Source organism: Pyxicephalus adspersus, chromosome 8, assembly GCF_032062135.1.
Source record: "Pyxicephalus adspersus chromosome 8, UCB_Pads_2.0, whole genome shotgun sequence".
NCBI classification, from domain to species: domain Eukaryota; kingdom Metazoa; phylum Chordata; class Amphibia; order Anura; family Pyxicephalidae; genus Pyxicephalus; species Pyxicephalus adspersus.
The window spans coordinates 40,276,265-40,293,496 of NC_092865.1; the positions used below are offsets into that span (position 1 = coordinate 40,276,265).

General features: G+C 35.8%; 1 protein-coding gene across 1 annotated transcript in view; it reads left to right on the top strand.

Annotated features, from left to right (window-relative positions):
• HMCN1 (hemicentin 1) overlaps window positions 1–17,232 on the top strand; it is a 132,611-nt gene that overhangs the window by 53,476 nt on the left and 61,903 nt on the right. The window contains 16 exon segments of the mRNA XM_072420118.1: window positions 224–325; window positions 1,154–1,330; window positions 2,407–2,558; window positions 3,640–3,763; window positions 4,045–4,220; window positions 5,421–5,517; window positions 6,307–6,429; window positions 7,898–8,059; window positions 8,589–8,870; window positions 9,497–9,664; window positions 9,813–9,926; window positions 10,075–10,158; window positions 10,871–11,062; window positions 15,705–15,878; window positions 16,664–16,777; window positions 16,870–17,015. Of these exon segments, the coding sequence (XP_072276219.1) occupies window positions 224–325; window positions 1,154–1,330; window positions 2,407–2,558; window positions 3,640–3,763; window positions 4,045–4,220; window positions 5,421–5,517; window positions 6,307–6,429; window positions 7,898–8,059; window positions 8,589–8,870; window positions 9,497–9,664; window positions 9,813–9,926; window positions 10,075–10,158; window positions 10,871–11,062; window positions 15,705–15,878; window positions 16,664–16,777; window positions 16,870–17,015 (2,387 nt within the window).

The following is a 17,232-nucleotide window of genomic DNA, read 5'->3' on the forward strand; positions in this document are numbered from 1 at the left end:
ATGAAACTGGAGAAGATACACTTTCATCAGTCAACCTGGGTGATCCAACAAACCTGAAATGGATCTGGTGCAGGATTAAAAACATTTGCTAAGAAATAGCAAATGACTTTTAAGAAATCCATTCCATTGTGTATTTTCTCCAGTCTTGGAGAGCTTTAATAAATCGGGCCCAGTGGATTTGGACCTGAAATTCTGATCTAATTGGTTTACTTTGTCATGACAGAACCACCCAAGATAGAGAAATCCGGTGAAGTCCACTATGAAACCATACTTGGCAATCATTCTGTGAGATTGGAATGTAAAGCATCAGGCAACCCTGATCCTGGTAATATTGAGTTGCTGCCATATATTATTTATTTTATTTATCATAGCTTAGCATGATAAGATTTGTTGATTCGATGTAAACATAAAAATAATAATTCATTGTGTTTTAGATTTTTTTTTATATTGGGGCACTGAACCTAAATTGATACTGAAAACATTGGGGTTACTGATAGTTGGGGCACTAAAACTAAACTGGTACTAAAAATGACAAGCTACACAAAATCTGTGTCAAAACGTTTTTGGTTCCAGGTGAACCAAGTTATCACAGGCACACAATAACCATTTCACTTAAGTGGAGCTTAATGATAAACTCTTAATCATTAATACATTCATTTCCAGTAGAATATTCCTCCAGTAGTGAGAAACGTTTTATACTCAGTTAAAAAACTAACTGACAGAAGGAAAACAATTAAGTTCTGTAAGCAGCTGGATGGGACCGCTTTGGCCTCTTCTCAATGATTTGAGCACTCACATGAAATACTGGTAGAATCCATATTGAAAACCAGCTTTTAATATACAGAACGTGTTTAAGTGGAATGCATCTTGTAGAGATTATTTATGCTATATCGATTTCTTGAAAGTTACAATTTATTTGTGCAAACACACTTTATTAAATAGTTCAGTCTGCTTTCTTTAATTGGATTACTTTAGGTTATATGAATTGTTTTCATGATGTTTAAATGCTCATTGTGTTATAATTCAAGTAAAATATCTCTTACAACTTGTATGATTTACATAAATAATTTTCATAGAAGTACCAATGTCAAAATGAAGGTGTCAACAAGTTAACAGTATAGTTTGACCTTCATGCATTTAATTTCTTTTTTAGTTGTGACTTGGTCAAAAGATAACCATCCCTTCACATCTGTTGGTGATATCAACCTGTCAAATCGAGGACATGTCCTTCAAATAGCAAATGCACAGATGCACAATGCTGGGGTCTAAAAATGTGTTGCAAGCAACATTGTAGGGACAGCTGAACTGACCTATGTCTTACAAGTTCATGGTAAGTAATTCTCCTATTAGAACTGATTTGGCCAGCTTCTGTCTCCTTGTCTTCTTGTTCAGTATGTGAACCTGTTAACCCAAACATCAAAGAAGTCAATGGCTAAGAAGTTTTGTTGATGTATGTTTTCAAAACAGATACTACAGCAGCCATATGCTTGAAAGACCACCAAATGTCCCAGGGACATTGGACCTGATTTATTAAAGCTCTCCAAGGCTGAGAGGACACTTTAATCAGTGAAGCTGGGTGATCCAGCAAACCTGGAATGAATTTCTTAAAAGTAATTTGCTATTTGTTAGCATATGTTTTTAGTCCTGGATCAGATCTATCTTAGGTTTGCTGGATTGCTCAGCTTCACTGATAAAAGTGTATCCTCTCCAGCCTTGGAGAGCTTTAATAAATCAGGCCCATTGTGTTAATTAAAAACACGGAGAAAATGTGTACAAGGCAGAGAGGGGTAACATGTAGAATCCACAGATTGTTTAAGTCAGAGCTCTCTGGGGTCCCTAAATCCTGCTCATGGAAGAATAAATTAACTTGATTTTTAGACATGTTTCCCTGTAACTATAGCCTTAGCCCTCTGGTTTGCCGTTTTAAAGGTACATTGTGACCCATTTGTATGGTGTAGCAAAGGAACGCATGATTAGCTTTTTTGGTAACCAAAAATGAGAATGCCAGCCCTTGTGTATACAGTACATGAGTATACCATTTCAATTAGGCCATGATACCACACTTGGACAGCATTACCAACTATGAAAATATGGCAGGCCTTAGACATGACTCAGAAAGCCTTGGAAGATTTGGTCTAAACATAAAAAATAGGCTTCATCAGAGGCAGATGCACATAGGAGGAATCTTCCTAAAAATTAGAACAAAAAATTGACTCTTCTCTAAGAACAGACTGCAGCAGAAGGTATAATTCAATTCAATGTGGCTATCATCAGTTAGGTATTGGGACCTGGCTGGGGATCATTAACATTTTATGTCCTAAGACATTTGCAAATGTGCAGGTTTGTGCAGTGCATTGTTTATTAATATTCTTTATGGGTTCATTGTCTTCTTTTTTTTCCCTACAGTTCCACCTTCCATTTTTGGTAACAATGATCTTGTAACTGTGATAGTCAAGAAACCCGCCAGATTAGAGTGTGAGGCCACAGGGTTCCCAGCTCCAAGTTTAACCTGGCTAAAAGATGGCATCCCAGTTTCCAGTATCAGTGGTGGAATTCAGGTATTATCTAAAATAAATGAATAAAAAATAGCATATTCATTTCATAAATCTACATTTTTTACAAAATTCTTCACATTTTCTACACAGTGGCACCTTTTAGGGAAAGCTTGGTGTTGGATAACACCTATTAATTTTTTTAAAAGTAATTAATTTCTCCAAATCAGCTTGACCTGTCCAAGTTTCTTTGGAATTTGGAAGCTTAACATAAAACCTATGTACAGTGAAGAATAAGACAATACCAATGTCTACTATGCAGCCTCGAAGCCAGATAGTATTTAAAAGCAGTTATGCTGAAAACACTTTAAAATGTATTAGCTGTCAGTTATACCTAGCTGGGTATAAGTGTATAGAAATGTCACAAGTCCACCTGTGGGGTAATATTGCAAATATAACTGGTTGCAACTGATAAGTGTTTTAGCTGTTCTATGAGGAACCAATACAACAAAGGGGAGAAAAGGGATTGCAATAAGGTGGTAAAATTGGCCAACTGAACGCTAATACAAACACGTAAATGAGTGGTGAAAAACATTAAAACAAGGGGGGAGATAGGGAAAGTATGGACCCAGTTGTCAAATACATAAAATACCACCCCTCTCTGGTCCCAAATTCTGAGCAGGGTAATATTAAGTGCATCTAAAAACATAAAGTATATCCTTTTTTAGCAAGGCAGTAAGTTTCCCATTTATGAAAATACCTTTCACATCTGACTTCCATGCTCTTGTGTTGGCTTAGTGGCATTTTGAATAGTTGTTCTCCATCTGTGTACTTTTTAGAAATATAAAGGTACTGTAAATTTTCAGTGAGTATTACTGATGCCTTATGGTAATGGGTATTGTATCTTTGGGTAATGTAAAAAAATGTATATTAAACATACATTTGTTATACACATTTACATATTTCTTGTGACATAGAAATACAGATATATCTATAGTCTTACATAAAGCTATAGAGCTCAGTTAGAAGGTATGCTGTGTTTAGGTGTAGAAAAACACTCTTCTGATGTACATTACCTGAAACATTCTTGAAATGTAAAATAAATCTATTTTTGGATACAGTTGGTTAATTTGTTCTTGTGTTATAGATCCTTTCAGGTGGAAGAGTGCTGACGCTAGCCAATACACAAGTTGGAGATGCAGGGAAATATACATGTGTGGCAGTTAATGCTGCAGGGGAAAGTCAGAAAGATTTTGATTTGTCTGTGTATGGTGAGTTTATCATAAATATAACAATCTGTAAATCGTTGAACTATTTTATTTAATTTAGGATATAAAACATACCCCTTCAACTATTTACCCTACTGTATGAGTTCACATTTTATTCTAATCATAATAGTCACTAGGATGAATAAAGTTGATAAATCTCTCCAACAGGGACACAGACATTAAAAAACCTAATTGAATTTTTTTAGGGATTGCTACTCAATGCAAAGTTAAATAAATGTATGTGTGTTGAAAAACAATGTAACACATATCTCTCTTAATCACAGCGCCACCAAACATAATGGGAGAACAACAAAATGTAACTGTCCTAATGGGTCAAACCCTTTTACTGAAGTGTGAAAGCAATGCAATACCACCTCCTGTGTTGATGTGGTTTAAAGACTGGAGACCACTGGTAAACAGACCAGGGCTTAGTATTTCTGAAGGTGGACGTGTTTTAGAGGTAAGGCAATGTCCAAGTATGTAAATTGTTTTGAACAAATTGATATTAACAAATCAAATAACTTAGTTCTTTAACTTAAAATGTATTATATTTCTACTTGTCCCAAGAGGTTTCAGCTGTCAAGATTTTTTGCATCTTTAGGTCTTTGGACTGCAGTTTAGTACACTATACAGCAATCTTAAAGGAGAATACATACGCTTAAAAACAGATACTCTTTATACCTAATCTCTCAAGTTTGCTATTTGTAAGGCGGAAAGTAGAAATTAACTGAAAAATGACATTATATAAAATATGTTAATGTCTCATCATTAACTGCATTTGTGTCCTAACAATTATACTGTATATACAATTTAAATAAAAATTATATAAAATGTATTCCTTTACATACACTGCTCCTAATGGCCGTTGATGCCAAAATATTGTGGTTTGCATAACATAGAGAATCAGTGCGTGTTACATTTGTTACCTTTTCTATTATACTGACCTATCTACATACATAAAACTTTTTCTTCATTTAAAGTGTGCCAGGCAAGCAAAGTGTATCAGAATTATAATTCCATTCAGAAATATTGTAAAGCTCAGCCAACCATACCAGAAGCATGATTCAGAATAAATATACTATTTATAGTCACATATGTTCTGTTGGTAGTAACTCCTAGTAACCTTCTACCTGACTTCTTCACACATAGACTGGCTCAGACAATAGCAAATATAGTATATTTAGAGGGCATGGCACTGAAAACACATCAGGTGTTCCAAGCCTGCTTCCTTTGGATGCCTGGCAATGGAGAAAGTCGGATCTGTAGGGATTGATACTGAACCATGCTGTAACTGCCTCAAAGAACTTTTGTAAAAGTATTATAACTCTTGAAAGTATTTTCGTACTATTTAATAAAACTATCCATGGTCATGTTTACAAAGTCCGTGTGCTCTGTTTGCTCTGTGTATATTTCTAATCTAGATTCCACATTCAACATTCAAAAAGGTTTTAAATCTGATAGGTGGTAGTACAAAGCAGAAGTAAAATAGGAATGATGTACGATTGAAATAACAGACAAATATTGCTTATCATTTTTATCACTATGACAGAGGAAAAAATGATCAATAGACCCAACAGTGTTCTAATGTATTAATTCTGGAATTGGATGTTTATGTGCTCCTAACCAATTAATTGTTTGCTGTGAATATTTTGCTTTACAGATTAAAAATGCTCAAGTAAAGGACACTGGAAGGTATTCTTGTGAGGCTGTAAATGTTGCAGGAAGAACACAAAAGAATTTTAATGTGAATATTTTAGGTTAGTATTTATAACAATTATCTGAGCTTTAGCTGTACTTAGTGTGTGAGTTTGTAAAAACATTGTTTTTTTTTTTACAAATACTACTTTTGTATATGCGCAGCATGATGTCCACACCCCAATCCCATTTCCAGCATTTGTAAGGCTGCACATCATAAATCTTTGTCAAACTCAAAACTGTATTGGTCCCAGATGATCTAAGACAGAAAAAGTATTCTAAGATACTAGATCCTACTGGAGCCTAACCCTAAAACTGCACTAGTAGAAAAAAATACATCTAAGGGTGACTGTTCTATGATCACCTTGGTTAACCTTGACAAATAATTTTTTTACCTGGGACCAATAAAGTTTTGAGCTTTCTACAGATTCTCTGTGTGTTCTGTGCATATTTACACATTGTGACAAAAGCAGGCCCACACTCACAGACTTATTTCCACTTTAAGTATTGATTCTATAGCTCCTTTAATATTGGGGACAGTATGCTATTCTGTTGGTACATGTTTAGCTCAAGATAAGGTTGAGCAGACTACAGATTCTTAATTCAGTAAACATCAATTTCAGATATTCTAAGTAATCAAACAAATGGCAGAATTATGAAATTGGTAGCCTGGGCCTTATTAGGAGTCATTTAAAAGCTTGGGTAAGCTACAGGTCACATAGAAGTCACAGATTTATTATCTTATCACCTTTTTTCTTGCCAAAATTATTTGAAAACAAGTCACTGTTTTTGTATTATAACTGGGTATTAAAGAATATAAATAATTACATTTTTCTCCTATTGTGTTTCAGTGGCCCCTACAATAAAAGACTCAGATGAAGAATCAGATGTTACAGTAATTGAAGGAACCCTAATAAGCCTTGTATGTGATTCTAGTGGAATTCCACCTCCATCACTCACTTGGAAAAAAAATGGTATGTCCACATGTTGAAGTATACATTTACAGAAATACACCATGTTTTGTTCAACTTTTTACAAACATTTGCTGCATAAATTACTAATTACTGGTTTGTTTTGTACTGGTAGGTAAGTTATGTAAAACTGATCTCAAAAATCAAATATTTCCTTTCAGAGGCAATAAAATACAACATATCAAATTGTCCCTAGAAATTGAGAAATGAAAATAATACTTTTAATATCTACACTTTTTATGTTATTTATATAAATAATATTACCACAAGTCCGCAAGAACTTGATCAGCTGATATCAGAACAAATGGCTGATGAAAAGAAAAGGAAAGGATTTTACATTCATACAGAATGGAATGTGAGAATACATACATTGTGAGAGTACATAGTAAGGCTAATTTTCTGGTCTGCCATGTAAAATATGTAGGCTGTTTATGCCAAACTTGAAAATGTCGGTTGCATGGTTGTTACACATTGTTGAAATAAAAAACCTATGATTGTAACTCAGAAAGTACCAAAATTAAAGACTACCAGGTGAATAGTTTTTTCAGAAAGATGGTCAACAATATCTGCTAACATATCTACTTCAGCACAGATTTAAGGTACTAAGTACAGATTTAAGGTACTAAGATTAAGTACTAACTAAAGTGTTTGGTGAATATCACCTAATACTCCCAATACGAGGTATTAGTCAAAATGGACAAAGGTTGATATTTCTTTACATACCTCATAAGCTCTACAAAATCTTTGCTATTTCTTTTTGTTTTGCCTTTGTGATCATACCAGGACACATTCACCTGTTTTTGTATGATGCATATTTACTGCATGGATTTTATGGAACAACATTCTCACTCTAGGAGGAAAATGTGTTACAGTACTACCGAACACATTCCTTTCTCTTCATAGTATAGGGAGGAGCAAAATCTGTAATCCTCAGAGAAGATATTGGCAGGACAGATCACACTTGTTAGGGTTAGAGATAATTGGAGGTATTTTAAAGAGTTACTAAATTTTATATCACAAATTATTTAATTTTCAGATTATGGTAGTCGGGTTTTGGTAAATATTGCTGTATTCTTAAAATTACAGTATATCAGATTGTAGCTACAAGTATATTGCGTGTAGCTGTGTTGATCCCCTTAATGCGTTATGGGTAATGTGGGTGGGTGGGGGTAAAAGTGTATTTAGGTAAGTTAATTATTTAATTATGTTGTTCTCTTTTTTTAAAAAAAAACAAAATTTATTTATCATTCATGAAAATCCCAACTTTTAGACAAATGTAATCTTGATTTAAAATAGATTTTATATAGCTGTATGTCAATAATTAACATTTGAACTGCAAAATTCTGGGAAGCAGGGATAAAAATACTATAAAACAGCATGGGACAGAGTGCAGTGGATTTTTTATAACTTCAATATCTATAAAGATCCAGGTGTCTACAGCAAGAAGAATCAATATTATTTTATTTCACAGATTTGGCAATCATCCCGGAAACAAAAGGTCGGATTCGTTTTCTCTCAGGAGGTAGACATCTTCATATTGCATTTGCTATGAAATCAGATGCAGGATCATATACATGTGCGGCCTCCAACAGAGTGGGGAATGCAACAAAGAAGTATAATGTGAATGTTTATGGTAAGTTGTGTATAACAAAACAAATGCATTTAGCAGTAAAATAACTGTCTACCTCCAAAGTAAAAGTAAGATCACATTATGAGTAATTAAATAAATAAACGTATGTGTTTGTAACAAATGAGGAATAAATAAATGTAATATAAATGAATAAATATTTATTTTCCAAACTGAATACTGCTTACTGAGCAACACTGGAATGGAACCATAAGGAGTATGCCACATTGATTAGACTAATGACCATAAACTGCTATGGCATTGCTTTTAGAATAAGTCTGTTTGTCTGCACAAATACACAGATTTATGTTTATGTAAACTGGTCTAAAATGATACATTTTAATGGTTTCCGCAGCCTACTGATTGGCAGAAAGTTACAAATAACTAGTTGTAAAAAAGAAATAAAAAATCATCTGCTGAAACATGAGCATGGGTTTACTAAAACAGAATATGAAATCTGTACATTACCCTGCAGGCTCGATATGGTGATGGACCAATCCTCACCCCTAATTCTAAACTTTTTTTTTTTTCAAAGTACATCCCAGTATATCTGGGAGTGGAGCCGTACCCTTGGAAGTTTTAGTAATTGAAGAAAATAACATTACCTTGGAATGTGATCCTAGTGGAAGCCCAGCACCCATGCTGACTTGGCTAAGAGATGGGATTCCTTTAAATAATGGAGATGGATTTCAAATCCTCAGGAATGGAAGGCAGTTACAATTAGCAAAAGCGCAGGCCTCAGATTCCGGACTGTACATATGTGTAGCAGTGAATGTAGCTGGGCAAGCTGATAAAAAATATGATTTAAGAGTTCTTGGTAAGTAGCCATTTTATTTACAGTCTATAAATTCCTAATACTAATGTTTAAAGGGGAAGTTGCTTTAAAGATTTTTGATTTAGTTAAAAATGTTGTTCTGAATAAGACAAATCATCATTAATGGACTATTGCCTATAAAATTGGCCTGTGTATTTGTCACTAATGTTCTCCAATTATTTCATTAATTGTACATTAAAAATGTATAAGGAGAAATGTCAGAAACAAAACTTTGGAATTCAGAGAACACATTTTACCTACACACAGCATTCATATTTTTACCCAGGCATAGGTATAATGCCTCAGACTACTTCTTTTGTTGGTAATCTGATGATGTATAACCCCCTGCTTCACATTTAATAGATCTATTTCTAGATTTCAAGTGTGGTCCTAAATATAAAGAAAGATGATAAAATTTAATGTTGACACTAAGGCATCTAATTATCAAAAATACTATTATTATACATACTATTTATTTTCTAAATGCCACTTTCGTTAGACCATATTTATGAAGGGTGATCAGCGATTGATTACCATACTGCACATTACTAAATTATTTATCAGAAGCTGTATTCAATGATTAGGGGTATGAAAGCATTTTTTATTTTTGTATTCTTTATTGATTTAAGTTCCTCCAAGAATTTTGGGAACCTATGAGGAGAATGAAAACATAAGTGTAGTTGAAAAAAATCCAGTGACTTTGACATGTGAAGTATCCGGTATCCCACCTCCCAAAATAACATGGCTTAAAGATGGTCAGCCCATTCACCTAAGTAATACTTCCCAAGTCATGTCAGGTATGTTGTGTTATTTCCACAAAAAAATGTCTCCCTGACAAATACAAATGTTTTTAGATTGTAAACGTTATTTAACAATATATGTATAGAATTTTGGTATACTTATTAATGAGCTCTAAATAACTATCATATATATGTTCTGTTACAGGTGGTATGATCTTACGGTTTGTACACACAACCCTCTTTGATGCTGGAAGTTACCAGTGTGTTGTATCCAATGCTGCTGGAATAAAAAATAAAGAGTTTAACCTCAATGTGTTAGGTATGTGTTGTATTGTTGTTATTGTTATGACAAATGCCTATATATTGAATATGACTATTGCAACTGGAATATCACGTATGTAATGCTTTGAAATATTTTATTTCCCTCATTAAATCTGTTAATGAAAGAAAAAAACATTTATTTTTAGTGCCACCAAGATTTACAGGAACTGTTCTGGAAGATGTAAAGGTGAAAGAGAAAAGTGATGTCGTCCTATCTTGTGAAGCAACAGGTAATGAAAGACCTTTTAATGTACCTAGCCTGTACAAAGACAAAGATATTTAAAGTCACAACTAATTTGTTTTAAAAAAAATCATATTTACAAGCCTCTGGTAAATATGCCTATTGCATTGGTGACAGTAAATGAGTAAACTCATGTATATGTGGTAGAGGTTACAGTTTATCCAGAGAACACATGCAGTAACTGACCAGTTTGAAATAATTGCAACAGTCTTTGTGTTTGCTACCTGAACCAAAAATAGAAGATTAAAAAAAAGTAGAGTTGAATTCAGTCTTTTCACATTTATTGTGAGCAGTTTAGGAGGTTTGTGCCAAGCTAGAAATGTCTTGTGTACTCTTGTGAGACAATAGCAATATTTAAAAATGATCTCCATATTGTTCTGTTTAATTGGTACACGTATGGCACGGATAGGCAAGGTGTTCCTGGTATAGCTAAGCTATCTTTATAGTTAATGCATACGTTATCACTTAAAAAGGTACATTTTGGCTTAAAATCAGTAGAAATTGAACTGCAACATAGTATGTTCCCCGCATTTGTCTGTTTACTAGTAATTTGCTAATAATAATAATAATAATAATAATTACATTCTTTTAGCCAATTGTCTACATTGCATGTTTATTAAAGTTCTTCAGTTGCAGTACAGTTGAAAGACAGTTACATGAGGAACTGCCCCATGCAATGGTAACTTTACATCTTTCTTTAGGAAATCCTGTGCCACAAATAACCTGGCTAAAAGATGGGCAGCCATTACAAGAGGACACCCATCATCATATTAAGGATGGAGGCCAACGCTTTCAAATTATCAATGCCACGGAAACAGACACAGGAAGATATGTTTGCATTGTTTCCAATTTAGCAGGGGATAAAAGTAGAAGCTTTAGTCTTGCTGTGATGGGTAAGCCTATTATTGAAAAAAAAAAACTAAACATTAATTAATGATATTAATTTACATGGATTTACAAAAAAAAATATGAATTTTAATAGAAAGAAACGTGGAAAATGATAATTGTTGAAAAAAAAAGATGTAAAGGTACACGTCATGTCCATTTATCTCATTTTTTTAATATAGATTTGTTTGAGGATATGCATGGGATAAACAATACATACAATAAAATATCAATAGCATGAACAAACGCAATGTATGAGGCTCTTACAGATAACAGATGTTTACAGTAAATCAAAAAGAGATCATTATAAACAGTATGTCACGGCTTCACAGGGCCAAGTGGTGGACCCACTGTGTCACCTACCCTGTGGGTGGACATGTGTATGGGGCGCAGGGTCTATGCAGTAGCTCGGTCTTCTTCAGAGCCTTTAGAGGTGAGGATGTTGTGCGGCAAGCGACTGCCAGGTTGAGGCCCCTGTGCCCGGAAAGGCAGGTGACTGCTAACAAGCAGGAACCAAACGTAGTGCAAAAGGGGAATCCAGGAAAGTAGTCAGACGAGCCAAAAGGTAGGGCAGGCAGTGAATAAGGTTCGTCAGTAAACAGGCAGGAAGTCAGTGCAGGCAGCGAACTGGAGAAGTCAGGAAACAAGCTGGGATCAGTACATGGAGAATCTGGAACAGTAGAAACAAACAACAGGAACCTGGAAGCAGAGCCAATGGAACTCCTTGTTCATGAAACTTCCTGTTGCCAGGTCACTTCCTTAAAAAGGGAATGTCAGGTGATGGGCGTGGATAGGGTGAGCCGCAGACATCAGTCCCACCAGCAGAGGGAGTGCTGTTGCTGAGATAATCTTCAGGTGTTCTTCAGATGTTTGCCAGAAGAGGGAGTGAGTCGGCGGAATACTCTGGTTCTCTGAGGCAAGGGAGCAGCTGACAGAGAATCACCTGACTTGGAACAGGAAGCACGCAGAGCATTGGATCCAGAGGCAGAGATGGTGCTGGCAGCAGGGCACTGCAAGGAGGGTGAGCAAGAAGGAGGCACAGCTGACCTGGACTTGCGGGGATCTGTGACAGAGTACTTAGACAATAGAGGACAATATATGGTGAGCCTCAATTCCTATCATCCTCTAAAACCACCAGGGGGAAATTAGCAATCACTCTCAAAATATTCCATGATGTGTGTTCAAAGGTTTGCATGTTCAGTTTATTTAATGGAGTAACATTGGGTCTGTATGAATCCCATATAAAGAATTTGTGAACCCTTACCTCTGTCCAAGGAGGCCTCAATCCATGCCATGCAAAATACTTGAGCCAACCTTTCTTTAAAAAGCCCCAAGGTTAGCAGATCTCAATCTTTTTGGCCACCAAAGTGACAATAGATAGCAATTTTTTTTTAGGACAATCCCAAAAAAGTCAGCCTGCCCCCGTGCACATTTGGGACAATGAGAAGAGGGGCTATATCCCATAAGATAGGCAAGGTGGGGGTAAATTTATACACTGTTCTTCACAAAGAATGTCTGCTTCGGATTTTGCAGTGAAATTGTCTGACTATTTACCAATGGCTACTCTACTAGTGGTAAATTCTAAGGGTATCCTAATCCTTTTGTAGATCTCTGTGATCGCCCTTTTAGGAGGGTTTTACATTGAAAGTAGACAATAAGGCGGTTTTTCCAATCATTTGAAGACAGAGATTTTAGTATAATTGAGGTATAAATGTGCAATTGCATGAAGATATACATTACCAATCTCACAGAGTAGTATTAGGCTTCTTCAAATTGGAGAGAGAGTTTCGAATTCATGTTAACTAATGATTTGATGGTTATAATTTGAAATTCAGGCTATTTCTGTACTATTGAGGAATATGTTAAATGAGCAATGTCCTGGTTTCCCCAGAAGGGTAGGAAGAGGATAAATGACTACTCAAAAAGTGTCGTCCTTCGATTTTGTGCCATATTTGCTAACAAATAGAGGTTAGAGGGGAGTAGATGTGTGATAATTTATTTCTAATTCAAATTAGGGGTGGTTTGTTGGTCCAGGGCAGGCTCTGCATACAAATAGGTGTCATGGAACCAATCTTTAATGTAACGCAAGTTACATTAAGCAGTTGCTGCATTATACAATTTAATATCTCGGAGGATTGGACCAGTCTTCTAAGTTGGCTGTTGGGGAATATAAAGGCTGAGTCTGGCTCTATAACTACTCCATGAATACTCCAATGAATTCGCAAAAGATTCTTTAAATGGTTTGGAGGTCTAAATATTTTCACCACCAAGGGTAAAGTCTGAAGGGTGTGCAATAGCTTAGGAAATGTAATCATTTTATTCAAACAGAGTCTCCCCACATAGGAGAGTGTTAAATCAGACCACCTGCAAAGTTGTTCACCCATCACAATGATTGGCAATATATTTTGAGAATACTATTTTTTAGGGGTTCTTAGTAATCTGGACTTTTAGACATGGGATCTTCTCCCTGCATCATATACTTCTTATATACTTAGTCAAATATATCACCTTAGATTTGTCAAAATTAAAAATGTAGCAATCCAAAGTGGATTATGGATATTAAAGTGATATCAATCTGTATTGCGCAATCAAATCCAATATAGGGGTTAGACAATGTTCGGGATTAGATATATGTAGTAGATGATTGTCTACAATAGCTGTTAGCTTAAGTGTGTCAGTGCCCACACTAATGCCCATAAATTCTGGTAAAGTTTTAAGAAGACTAAGAAGGCAGTATAGGGCTAGATTGGACTGCTTTGGGGAAAGGGTGCATCCTTGTCTGGTACCCCTGAAGATTATCTATGGGATCTGATAGGTCACCATTGATAAATATTTTAGTAGATGGGCAGTGGTAAATTTATTGTATGTAAGAGGAAAATGTCTGTCTGAAGGCTCTACAAGACAATTTAGCATTCAGCAGCAGCATTTCAATTTTATCAAAGGCTTTCACCACATTCAAACTCAACAGCATGGACCTGGAGTTGGGATGCTGGGCAGCTTGTACTGTTGGTATAAAGGTGGCTCAAATACTTATGGTGGATTGTTTGTTGTGAACAAATCCAAGCTGATGTTTAGTCAAAGTGGGGGGGAGTCTGTAATCTGTTTTCCAATATTTTTGCGAAAATTTTATAATCCCAATTCTAAAGCGATATAAAGCATCTGTAAAAGGCAAGTAGATCAGGAATTTTCCCCAGCTTTGGGATTAGTGTAGTGTAGGCTTCGCTGAAGTCTGGGTATGGGGCATGGTGGGACAAGATGTCATTATAAACTTCAGCAAGAAGTGGACTAATTATTTGGGCTAAGATTTTATAGTGTTCTGCCGAGAATCCATCAGAGCCTGGGGTTTTAATAGTTCCCAGGGATCCTTTAGTGAGGAGGACTTCTGGTTCGGGGACTGTGAAGAAGACTCCAAGTGTCAGCCAATGTTGTTTGCAGTGACTGGCACTTTAAATCAGAGCTGGAGGCATCAGGTCTTTTACTCAATGGTTTGAATCTTTCGAGTGTGGGGTCAACAACAGCATTAAAACTTCCCCTGCTTTTAGGAACTCTCTAAAATATTTTTGCATAAGCTAGTAAAGAAGTGGGAAGAGTTTGTGTTAGGGACATAAGCTGAACACAAAGAATAAACTGTCCCTGCAATTTCCACTTGCGCAAAAATGTATCTATCCACAATGTCAGGGTTTGTTTCTTGAAATGTTGTAGTACCCTTTTGCATTTCTGAGGACTGTTTAGGCCCACAACATGCCATGAGATCAATTTTAAATGAGACTAGTCCTTCTCACTCATCGGAAAGAGGGGTGTGAAGAGTTGTCATGGGAGTTCAAAATGTGGAGAAGATCCTGACCCTTGTAGGTTTCCAGCATGTTGATGAGACCTATATTAGATCTTTCATTCTCCAAATCTTCCAACCATGTGCTGAGTGTTAGAGAAAATCATGCAAGAGTAGTTTCTATAGATTTTTGGCGGCCATCAAATTACTTATCAAATAAGGCAATACATTTCTGACACCATCTGTGTTGGATTAACTGCTGAAAGTGGAGTTCCTGACCCTGATCCCTCACACTCAAGTTTTTGTTTTGAGGTCTGCTAATGGTTTGTGAAAAAATGTATCCATGATGAGTAGACGTTAGTCAGCTATACTTTAGTTAGAAAGCTCCATATTTATTTGGTAGAGTGTGACCACAATTCACTAAGTTGATGTACAGGGAAGGGCCTAATTGTGACTTAAGACAAGAAATAGCCTAAAATATATACCAAGAGTCCATTATTCTCAAGTAGTAGCAGTAACACCAATGTAATGAATTAGCTACTCACATGTGAGGAAGTTGGCTGCAGGCTGTGTCTTACCCTGTTGCAAAGATGGCCACCACGCTCCACGTGGCCTGCAAGACTTCATCGGCTCCAGGTGAGCTGCACGGAGAGAGCTGCTCATTCGTGGCTCTCCCTCCACTCTTCCGCTCCCTGCCAACTATTCACCATGGGAAGTAAAGCCTTGTGCCTCACCAGTCTTGAATGCTTAGATGTTGGATGTAGCAGGAATCTGGTGTAAGATGCAGTCGCTCTGTGTAGCTTCACCCCCGAAAGTCAGCTTTACGTAATTTTTTTGCACATGCAACAGTTCAACCTTCAAACACACTTTCTTTTTCACAGTTTCACCAATAATCTCCGGTGCTAAATCAAAAGAATCTCCTGAGAATGTCAATGTAATTCTGTACAGCTCTGTATCACTGTCCTGTGAAGTTCATTCCCATCCCGCAGCCACCATATCCTGGTATAAGGATGGACAACAAATCCATTCCAAGGATAACATCAGAATTCTTCCAGGTAAATGTTCTTTTCTTAATATAATAATTTCTGTTATATAATGTAATATAATGTTAATAATGTCCTTATTATAATGTTTAATATTATTATTAACTCATAAAGTGTCAATATACAATGCAGAACTTTTCAGAATCCATAGTTAAGTCACTAGCTTAGTCATTGGTCCCTAAAACAGTCTAAAGCCGATTTGGGGGAAGTAAAATATTTACCGTATATTTAGTAGTGTCATATCAAGTTTCTATAGCAAATTAGAAATGTATCTGCTGTAGATTTTGTCATATCAGAAAATTAGTAAATTAAAAAAAGTCTTTCATTTTACCAAAAACACCCTAAATCCAGGATGCTTTTTCTTAGTTGCTTTTTGGTTGTTTCAGTTCGTATATTTAGTTCTTAAAGCGGGCATTCACAGAAAGAGATTTCTCTTCAATGGGATAATGAAACGCCACTCTCACGCATGCCCAGTGAGATCGGCACTCCTATTATCCATTTACATTAGCCGATTTTGCGCCTGCGCAGTTCAGGTGACATAGGGAAAGGGGCAAAAAAGATGGCAGCTCCCATCACTGGGGGAAGGAGGATACCAGGAGGGACTCGATCCAAGAAACCCATGGAGGGATTGACGATTGATTGAGTTTTTTTCCCCCAGTTTACTTCTGCTTTCAGAATAATATGGATAAATTTGTGCAAGGAGTTTATATAGTATGACCTGTTATATACATTTTGTCCTAAAAAATAGTAAAATGCGTTAATATCCATTTTTTAAATATTTTCTATGTCCCATGCAGGAGGGCGTACACTACAGATCCTAAAGGCCCAAGAAGACAGCTTTGGAAAGTAGAGCTGCATTGCAGCTAATGAGGCAGGAATGACCGAACATCATTATAATGTGAACATTTACAGTATGTTGTCTTAAAAATAATGGTCATCAGCATTTTAGCATTTGGTAAGTTCAAAAAATTAATTTTAATTATTTCTTTTTTTTTCTTTCCAGCTCCCCCTCAAATTGTAAAGGATAAACTTGGAGCAACCGGTTATTTGTCCAACCAGGTGAAAGCTAAATTGGGCACAAACATCTCACTTGAATGTAATGTGAAGGCTTTCCCAGAGGCTACAGTAAGGTGGTACAAAGATGGACAGGTTTGTGACATTCACTTCAGTTTCCCTTTTACTGTTCCTTTACGTCTAATTAATCTGATTTTTGTATATCTTACAGTTTTGGTAAGCATATATATATATATACAGTATATGTGACATATATCTGTTTTTTTTTTAATTAAATTTAAAATTTAAAATTTAATTTAAATTTGATTGGTGGTTGTAACTATACCTAACTTTATATTACTATAACTGTATT